Here is a 10,857-nt window from a genome sequence, read left to right as displayed (position 1 = left end):
GTTACATTTTGGTTTTCTATGCCTCTTTGAGTGAGTGGGATAAGTAGTAGTATTGTAATTTATAAGTACCCAGTTTTGTTTTCACCAACAATGTTAATCTTCTTTCAGGTATTCTTTGCACCACATGGTGCCGAGGCACTCCTAGATCCTCCAAGCAACAACATGACACTCCCTGTGTTTGGCAGTGTTACTGATGGACTTCCAGCAGCATTTGGAGACTTCAACAGTGACGAACTAACCGATATGTTTGTCCTGCGAGATGATCGGCACACATTGCAGATTCTACTTGGGGCAGACACAGAGCCTCTACTGCGACCAGCTCCAGATGGGGCACTGAAATGTACCTATGAGAAATCCATCAGCAGTGTGGTGCCTGGAGATTTTGATGGTAATATAACAAGTTCTGTCTTCTGTCTATGTCTCTCTTGTTCAAAGGTCTCTCTAAAAAGTGAAAAACAAATGAAAACTTAAAGAGTACAAAGGTATACCAAGTTTTCACATAAAGTTAACTCTAGAAATTTGTTGCTTGATAATGCATATCCATGTTTCTATCTACCTGTCATTATTACTTAGTAAAGAACTATGATAAAAAATAGTGTTAGGTACCTAGAAAATTATTACTTAAAGGAATTAAATGAATTTGAAATTATGCCAACAAGGTTTGACTTGTAATGAAATTTTTCCATGGTTTTAGGTGATGCTCTAATGGATGTCATGATTACTCTGTATGATAAGAGGAGGATAAATCCAGGAGAACCCACGGTATCTGATGTCATAGTACTTTGGGGAAACATTAATCATCTGAACTGCACCCCAGAGGATAAGCCCTTGCTTAAAGTGAAAGCACAACCTCTAGCTGTGTTCTATAGTCCTGAAGATATGATTGTGGATTTGTTTGGTGAGAATGAGAAGGGAGTGAGAACTTTCTGGGAGTTCAACAAGAATAGAACCGAGCCTACTGCCATCCCCATGGTGAAGGAGAACTCATATGAAGCAAATCATTTGGACCTTGCCAAGATAAGACATCCTCACTCGAATGCATTCTTAGATCTGAATGATGATAATGCCCCAGATCTGTTCATTACAACAGAGAAGAACTTTGAGGTGTGGCTATACAACGTCGAGTCTGCAGGTTTTGTATTCAAGGATAAGATTGATCTCCCTGCTGGTGTAGACCCCAACAAGCATCAGATAGGCCAGTCCTTGTTCCTAGATATGGAACTTGAGGGTAAAGTAGACCATGTCCTCCCTGTATGTTTTGATGATATAAATAGACCGACTGGACAACATTGTACAAATGGAACCATCTTTGTATATTCTAATGATATGTGGCATGACTTGATGACAAACTTCTATGATGGCAAGAAGGCCAAGTGGGGATTTGCTATGAATGGTCGCTTGTACACAGATACTATTACAGTGAGGGGAGGAGATTTCAACATGGATGGCTACCCTGACCTCCTGGTAACATTAGGTTCTGCTGATATGACACGGGTATGTTTCCTAGAGAATGTCCCCTGTATTACAAACTGTGATAAGTTCGGTCGTGACTTTATCGTGCGGTGGGAAGCTCTCACTCCTATGAATAATAATACAGTGCTCGGTGTATTCTATGATCTGCTGCAGGATGGTATACTAGATGTCATCCTGGTCAATGAGTTACCTGATAAGAAACATGCAGTGTCTGCATTCAAGAATAATCTGGATTATGATGCTAACTTTGTCAAGGTCATGGTGATCACAGCTATACAAAGTGATCAGTTACCTCCTCTCCATGGACCTCTGGGTAAACACAGGAGAACCCCTGGTACAAACCTGCCAGGACCTAAGATATCCTACAAGACGTCTACACCTGAGGGTTACCCTCGTGTAGCAGTGAGTACACAACTCCCTCAGTCTGCACACTTCGCGTTAGGTCTCCCCTATACGATCTTCGGTCTAGGACGTACACCTAACTTCATAGAGACATCAAGGTCATGGTGATCACAGCTATACAAAGTGATCAGTTACCTCCTCTCCATGGACCTCTGGGTAAACACAGGAGAACCCCTGGTACGAACCTGCCAGGACCTAAGATATCCTACAAGACGTCTACACCTGAGGGTTACCCCCGTGTAGCAGTGAGTACACAACTCCCTCAGTCTGCACACTTTGCGCTAGGTCTCCCCTATACGATCTTCGGTCTAGGACGTACACCTAACTTCATAGAGACGCAATAATTCAAATACTTTAACATTTTAAATACTTTAATAAATAAAATTTTAGTGGAAACAATAGATATGCGTCTTACATGTGATTTGACGCGTCCTGTTTCGATCGACACAGTGTGAGCGGTCCTTACAATTCTCAGTATTAATTGTACCTATCTAATTCACTTAGCACTAAAAGTTACAAAGTCTCTTTCTCTCCTTTATCCTGAAAATTCCTTTTGTTTCCTGAGAAAATGCCGCTTTGTTCCTTGTTCCTTTTTGAAGCGGAATTTTCTACTTGCGAACATTTTGTCCCGGACCACGTCAGGTGGAAAAAAAGCGTGAAACACTAATTGCGTACGATTTTTAAAAGGTCTATAATCTAGAACAGAGGTTCCCAATCTGCGGTATGCGTACCACTAGTGGTACGCGGAAGCATTTCTGGTGGTACGCGAAGAGATTTGGAAACCCCATTTTTTATGATTTATCTCGTAAATAGGTACGAGAAACAAATCTGTTAACCCTAGTTTTGAGAGAGAAAAAAATCTACAATCAATGTACCAAAAAATTGTGACATCGTACAATAATTAACAAAAAATTTCGCCTGCGGCATTATAATATCTTTATTCAATCCCCAAATCACACAAAATTGATGTTTCGTGGTGCTCCAAAAGAACCTTGAGGTATCAGGTTGTACGCAGTGCTCAAAAGTTTGGGAACCCCTGATCTAAAATAAGGGCTTGTCTCACAATGGAAACAGTTTCCAATGGTTTCCACACTCAGGCTGGGTGAAGTTCATGTGGGTATTTTATCGCCGAATGGAAGCATGGCAAAGGTGGTTTTGTACGCAACTAGTCCGGAGTTCTACAATAGGTACCCCTTTGTTTCGTGTATATGCAACCATGCTTTGGAAGTTCATCGAATAAGTTACTTAATACTCATTTGAGTCATTTATAATTGTGAACCTGTCGTTAAAGATTCATCACGACTTCTTAATTCTTTTGTCAATTGAAATGTTCAATTGTGAACTTGATATTCTGAGTATTATGACGTACCTATTGTCAATCACCCTAGTTAGGGCTGATTGAGAGGCTGACGAAAAATGCCGACCCCGTCTGTACACGGGAAAAGGCGAAGAAGAAGAAGAAGAAGAAGAAGAAGAAGAAGAAGACCAAGAAGACGAAGAAGAAGAAGAAGAAGAAGAAGAAGAAGAAAAAGACCAAGAAGAAGAAGACGACGAAGAAGAAGACCAAGAAGAAGAAGAAAAAGACCAAGAAGAAGAAGACCAAGAAGAAGAAGAAGAAGAAGACCAAGAAGGAAGAAGAAGACCAAGAAGAAGAAGAAGAAGAAGAAGAAGAAGAATAGAGGGCATTTTCTATTCTATGGAAAGCCGCCATTTCTTTCTGAATCCTCCAGGTTACTGACCCACTCCTGTTCTATTCCTTCGTGCACACCCTGTATAATTGAGGAGTAATTATATCCTACTTAACAAGTTCGCTTGGTAGAGCGCTTTATTTGATGGAATAGCATTGATAATAAAAATGGAATTAATCAACTTGTTAAGTGATTTTCTAAACTTTTCATTTGAATCCATGCACAATGGGGGTGATGTTACTTGTGAAGAACAAAGCTTACTGTGTTATACAGGGTGGAATGGAATAGAAAAGAATAGAATTTGAATTTTGAATTTAAGTAGGTAAGTACCTACTTTATTTTTGGAAATTTAATTTCCTTATGCTATTTCAAGCTAAGACTTTATCACTGTGTATATTGATTCTGATATCCGTGTGACGTCGGGTTCCTTACTTACTTCCTTTAATATGAAAAATTGAGAGACTGCAAACTTGAAAGGCTTGAAAAGAAAGGTGCAGTATTTTATGACACATACAGAAAGAAGTTCAGAGGGACCAATATATGAGTTGTACGAAAGTATTTTACTATTTGACAAATAGAAAATCAATAAGGAATCAGGGAACTTTTTCCTACTCATTAATTTTTTAAAACCTTGAATGGTTCAGGGAAATTTCTGAAAGGGCTTGCGGCTCGCCAGTTGAAAATCCCTGTCCTAAGTCGTAGTTTTTGTCGACGGTAGAGGCAGCCACATTGAGGTAATAAAATAACGTTGGTGTACAATGTACATACCGTGCACTTTGTTCTAAATACCTATGAAATGATTTTACTTTCTATTACTAATGTATAGCGAGGCTATACTAGTAATGAGAAAGTATTGCAATCGGTCCAATTTTTTTTTCTTCTTACGATTAGATCGTATGATAAATCGTTCGTATAGGCTTGAAACTTGAAAATTTCTGTTCTGTGTAAGCGGGCAAAACTGCGCGAATAATCTGCGTGTGTATCTGACTTTACACTCGTTTCTGTAATCATGTGAGGGATGGTGAACTATCTGAAAATCAAGTGAGCTTGATGGCTATACTGTAGCCAATGCCTATAATCAAAACTTTGGCGAGGCTGCTTTTGATACATAATAAAAAAATCTAGAATTAAGTACCTAATACACGAGTCATGACAGCCTAATACTCGAGTCACGAATCATGATACATTTTCCGAGTCATAAGCAGCCTCGTCCTCAAGTCAGGAATCATGACACATTATCCCGAGTCATGAGAGTCTAATCCTCGAGTCACGATAGTTTATTACTCGAATCATGACATATTTCACGAGTCATGACACATTATCCCGAGTCATGACAGTCTAATCCTAGAGTCACGAATCATGTCAATTGATTTCTCGAGTCATGACACTATATCCTTCTCGTTATGAACTTTAGTTCCTCGAACCATGACATTTATTACACACATTATTCCGAGTCATGACAATTTATTACTCGAATCATGACCCATTATACCGAGTCATGACAGTCTAATCCTCGAGTCACAAATCATGACACATTATCCCGAGTCATGACAGTCTAATCCTCGAATCACGAGAGTTTAATCCTCAAGTCATGACACATTATCCCGAGTCATGGCAGTCTAATCCTCAAGTCATGACACATTATCCCGAGTCATGACAGTCTAATCCTCGAATCACGAGAGTTTAATCCTCACGTCATGACAGGTCTAATCCTCGAGTCACGAGAGTTTAATCCTCAAGTCATGACACCACGAGTCATGACAGCCTAATACTCGAGTCACGAATCATGATACATTTTCCGAGTCATAAGCAGCCTCGTCCTCAAGTCAGGAATCATTACACATTATCCCGAGTCACGACAGTTTATTACTCGAATCATGACATATTTCACGAGTCATGACACATTATCCTGAGTCAGGGACAGTCTAATCCTAGAGTCACGAATCATGTCAATTGATTCCTCGAGTTTAGTTTAGTTTCTCGAGTCATGACACATTGCACGAGTCATGACAATTTATTACACGAGTCATAACACATTATCACGAGTCATGGCAGTCTAATCCTCGAGTAATGACACTTTATTACTCGAATCATGACCCATTATACCGAGTCATGACAGTCTAATCCTCGAGTCACGAATCATGACACATTATCCCGAGTCATGACAGTCTAATCCTCGAATCACGAGAGTTTAATCCTCAAGTCATGACAGATTATCCCGAGTCATGACAGGTCTAATCCTCGAGTCACGAGTTGACGCTGGTGCCGAGAATGCTCCGAACCGCTTCGTCCGTGATCGGGTCGCTTCGCTGCAGATTCAAAATGGAGTCGATGGCGCTCTGCACCTGCGCATTGATCTCTTCGTCGTCTCCTATACACACTCGCTTTGCTTCGTCTTCGATACAGAGTCGCTTCGGGTCTTCTTGGTCTATTGGCGAGTCTGCCCGATCTCGCTTCAGACTGGAGGAGGAGGGAGAGGGGGACGTGGTGGAGGGGGGAGTGTCTATACCTGTGTAGAGGAGAGGGAAAAATGAGGGTAATTATTGTTAAGAAGGGAATAGAATGGGTGTATAATCATAAATGTAAAAAATTGAGCTAAAAAAACTAAATAAGAAGGAAAATAGGCCTTCACTTGACTGAATAAACAACTTTATTGATGAAAAGAGTCAACATGTTTCAGCATTTATAAAATTTACACCTATTCTTTACCAAATAGATGAGACCTTGTTGGAGTGAAGGGACTTTTCAGTCTCATTGTTGCAGTATAAACAGGGTATATTCTATTCTATGTATCAATGTAAAAAGCGAATAAAGCAAATGACGGTAAGAAGAAAAATAGGCCTTCACTTGACTGAATAAACAACTTTATTGCTAAAGAGTCAACATGTTTCAGCATTTATAAAATTTACACCTATTCTTTACCAAATAGATGAGACCTTGTTCAGATTGCGGGAGTGAAGGGACTTTTCAGTCTCATTGTTGCAGTATAAACAGGGTATTCTATATATTCAGTTTGACCGCTAGAGACCGTAACTTAACTCAGATGTTCTACTTACAAGGGGAAGGAACTAAGGTGGGGGCAGGAGGAGGTTGCCTGGCTTCTTGTTTGAGTGACTCTAGATGTGCTGACTCATCCGATACGAACATTCTACCCAGCATGATCAGCTCTGAAGTCTGCACTTGACGCTGGAAATTGGATAAAACGAAGGAATAAGTTGAAATATACACGCAGTCAATAGCGATAACACGTTGTATTCATCAGTTCTTAATGGAACACTAAGTGAGGTCACTAGTTAGCATGGTTGGTAGCGCGTCTGCCTTGCAAGTGTTAGGCCGCGGGTTCGATTACCGCCGGGGACGGATTTTATCCTGAAGGGATATGGTTCGCTCTCCGAACGGCTGGCTTTCTCCTATTTCGATTCCCGCCCGGGGCGGATTTATCCTGAAGGGATATGGTTTGTTATCGGAACGGCTGGCTTTCTATTTCGATTCCCGCCCGGGGCGGATTTATCCTGAAGGGATATGGTTCGTTATCGGAACGGCTGGCTTCCTCCCATCCTGCCTTCATTTTCTCTTCGATTTTGGGACGATAAGACCCCATCAGTTACTATGCTCTTTTTAATTTATTCTGTACCAAATATATAAGACCTTGTTTAGATTGCGGGAGTAAAGGGACTTTTCAGTCTCATTTCGGCAGTATAAACAGGGTATATTCTATGCTAGCCTTGGCTATAGACTACTATAACTTACCATGCTTTCCTTGACGAGCAAATACTTGTACTTGTTGATCATCTGGGACTTCTTGTCTAGCAAGTGTTGCGCCGTGGCTTCGAATATTTCATCTGCCTTGGCTAGGTCTCGCTCGCTCAATACAGGGTCGTCCAGACAATGGTAGCGCACCAATCGCTTGACGGCATCACTCACGGAGGTGAACGGGGTCCGTGTGTCGGGACGAGTGGCACCTAGTACATCCCGTGACAGCTGCTGCTCGATCCTGTAGAATAGAAGTTGAGTTAGCTGAACGAAGGAAGAGAATTTGACGTTTTAACTGGAATATTTTTCTTTAGATTGTTCAAATAAAATGAGGAGTAAAAGCGTAGAAGGTAACCAGGCGTGTTCAACTATGGAGGCGTTTTATCTTCTCTCTCTCTTTTCCCCAAAAGATGAGTGTTTCACCGCCATTATAATTTCCTAGCAATAAAACAACTGCTACATTAGACTCTTGTAGAGTGTATCATAAGCAACCTAAACCGTAGACCGTACTATGTATGTCGAGCGGGAAGAGACACAATTTAGGTGCTGGGTTCATTCACAATACACATTATCTATCACTCTACCACCTATTATCTTAAAGCTCTATTATTTTGTGGTCAAATACTTGCCTCGGTGGCGTAGTGGTCAAGACACTCGCCTGGTAATCAGGAGGGCGTGGGTTCGATCCCAGCCGAGGTATGGAATTTTATCCTCATTTATTTGAGAATTTGGCCACATAATAATGGAGCTCTAAGGGTTAGGTGGTAGAGAACGCCTAAGGCGTTAACCTCGCCTAGTGGTTGCCTTCCACTGAGTCTATTATTATTATTATTATTATTATTAAAAAAAATAAATAATAGGATAAAATTCCATGTCTCGGCTGGGATTGAACCCATGCCCTCCTGTTTACTATTATACTTACAGGGCAGCTCGTTTTGAAAGACTGAGGGAGGAAGATATGGGAGGGGTAGGAGGTTCAGGGGCGATCACAATGGGGGGAGGGCTCTTGGAGTCATCCGATGTCTGGGTGCCCACCTGGGGAGAAAATCAGTCATGGAAATCAGTAAGGCAATGTTCTGAATTTCAAAAGTTTACCTTTTGACGAAGCTAATCTATGAAGGTAAGAAAAACCTGCCGACACGGTACACTATTATTATTATTATTTAACTCTTTTTATTTGGAATATTTACAAAAGTATAGGTACAATAAATATATACAGAACAACAAGATTAACAAAAGAGAAGCCCCCTCTTAAACCCAAAAAAAAAAAAACGGAGTTTGGTTTTGGCTACCAAATGTTTACGAATGGATGCCCTTTGCCCTTCGCACTCAAAACCTTCAGACTTTTATCCTCCCTGTTTAGAGTCCCTCAGCCATACGTCCCTAGCTGGGGAACTTTCTTTCTACCCTGTATATAAATTATTCATTTGTAATTTCATTTTTATACAATACCTACATTACATTACCTACCCCTTTTCAATAATCTTTGTAACTTTTTGCACTTCAAATCACATGTAAGACGCATATCTATTGTTTCCACTAAAATTTTATTTATTAAAGTATTTAAAATGTTAAAGTATTTGAATTATTGAAGTATTTGAAGCACATTTTGTTTTAATTTCATTCGTTTCAATCTTTCAATTTGACACGTTGTCACTTTCCCTTTGACTTTGGAATTTTATACATGATCTTTCTTTCGCCTGAAAGCGTCTTTTGTTTCAGCCAGAAAGTGAGAGAGAGAGAGAGGGAGTTTAGAGAGAGATAGAGGAGAGTGAGAAAGAGAGCGGAGTCCCTCAGCCATACGTCCCTAGCTGGGGAACTTTCTTTCTACCCTGTATATAAATTATTTATTTGTAATTTCATTTCTATACAATACCTACATTACATTACCTACCCCTTTTCAATAATCTTTGTAACTTTTTGCACTTCAAATCACATGTAAGACGCATATCTATTGTTTCCACTAAAATTTTATTTATTAAAGTATTTAAAATGTTAAAGTATTTGAAGTATTGAAGTATTTGAAGCACATTTTGTTTTAATTCCATTCGTTTCAATCTTTCAATTTGACACGTTGTCACTTTCTCTTTTTGACTTTGGAATTTTATACATGGATCTTTCTTTCGCCCGAAAGCGTCTTTTGTTTCAGCCAGAAAGAGAGAGAAAAAAAAAAAAAAAAAAAAAAAAAAAAAAAAAAAAAAAAAAAAAAAAAAAAAAAAAAAAAAAAAAAAAAAACAAACAAATACACAATAATAAATTAAAAACAAGAAGAAAGAAATGAAATAAATTATAAAATAAAATATCTACTAAATATTCCAACTAAGGGGCGGGATTAATGCCTGGGGCTATACACTATGTACACTATGTATCTTACACTACACTATGTATCTTACACAAGCGTGCTTACTGGAACTTGGCCTGGCACACTGCCTTCCGTTCAGTACAGTAGAGCAAAGCCAACGGCGCGTCGATAGCACGTTGAATACACCAGTTCTTAATGGATCAATGAGGCTAAGCAACGTTACGCGTGGTTGGTATCCGGACTGGTGACCATCTGAGCAATGGCGAGCTGCTGGCTTTTCCCGGCCCACTCAGGTTGAGTGACGTAAAACCTCTTTACTATTTGCATTGTTTTCCCTTTAAACATTACTTTTACCATTTCCAATAACGAACTATATATTTTTTTAATTTTTTAGGTAAATCTAATATTGTAACTCACCTGAACACAGATAGGGGAGGTTGACTTGCTCTGCTGTGACGTCACACTACTGGGAGGGGAGGGTATGGTGGGGGGAGCCACTAGTCTGACTGGTGTGGACACCTGGATAATCGAATAATGTGGCAAGGTTAATAAAGAATAAATTCACAAACAGGACCTTTTTTTTTAACTGTAAAAAGTGGTAATCTCCCAGAAAATTTCAGGAACACATAGGGCTGTTAGGACCACTTGGGCCTCCTTTGTAGCGCTTGCGTTGTAAGCGCTGATCGCGGGTTCGATTTTCGCCCGGGGTGGATTTTATCCTAAACTAATAATGTTCGTTCTCGGAATGGTTGGCTTTCTCCAATCCCTTTCTCTCTTCGATTTTGGGACGATAAGACCTTATCAATTACAGTTCCCTGTATCAAACTTTTTTAAGGAGAAAAAGGGTTGCAAATGCTACTCTAATAAACAGGAAACCAATTGTTAATAATAATAATAATAATACTAAAAATCAAGGAGTAAGGGGAAAAGGAGGGCGAATAAAAAGAGATATGGTCAATTTCATTGTTAATTTCTTATTAACTTTCGGTATTTATTAATTTTCCCTTCTCACTCTATTTACTCTTTGCTTTTTTTTCTCTTCTTCAGCAAATACAAATAAACCCCTCTCTCTTCTTCTTCTTCTTGTTCTTCTTCTTGTTCTTCTTCTTGTTCTTCTTGTTCTTCTTCCTCTTCTTGTTCTTCTTCTTCTTCCTCTTCTTGTTCTTCTTCTTCTTCTGCTCCTCCATCATTAGTTCTCCTCCTTCTTGACAATCTTGACCGTGACTGTTCCTTTCTTCT

At 39.6% G+C, this 10,857-nt stretch overlaps 2 protein-coding genes across 2 annotated transcripts; one reads left to right on the top strand and one right to left on the bottom strand.

Annotated features, from left to right (window-relative positions):
- Positions 1 to 108: 108 nt before the first annotated feature.
- LOC103520334 (T-cell immunomodulatory protein) lies at positions 109 to 2,219 on the top strand (the record flags this gene model as incomplete). The annotated part of the gene is made up of 3 exons (XM_008485423.1): positions 109 to 388; positions 695 to 1,728; positions 1,974 to 2,219. Coding segments are annotated over 3 exons (1,560 nt in total), but the record flags the coding sequence as incomplete, so codon positions are not given.
- Positions 2,220 to 5,372: 3,153 nt separating this feature from the next.
- Positions 5,373 to 10,137, bottom strand: LOC103520333 (BRD4-interacting chromatin-remodeling complex-associated protein; the record flags this gene model as incomplete). Its single annotated transcript, XM_008485422.2, is given in 5 exon segments — positions 5,373 to 6,072; positions 6,620 to 6,749; positions 7,314 to 7,557; positions 8,239 to 8,351; positions 10,036 to 10,137. Coding segments are annotated over 5 exon segments (852 nt in total), but the record flags the coding sequence as incomplete, so codon positions are not given.
- Positions 10,138 to 10,857: the final 720 nt, after the last annotated feature.

The sequence above is a fragment of the Diaphorina citri genome, unplaced genomic scaffold (genome assembly GCF_000475195.1).
Source record: "Diaphorina citri unplaced genomic scaffold, Diaci psyllid genome assembly version 1.1 scaffold3479, whole genome shotgun sequence".
NCBI classification, from domain to species: domain Eukaryota; kingdom Metazoa; phylum Arthropoda; class Insecta; order Hemiptera; family Psyllidae; genus Diaphorina; species Diaphorina citri.
This window is presented reverse-complemented; position numbering and strand designations above follow the sequence as displayed.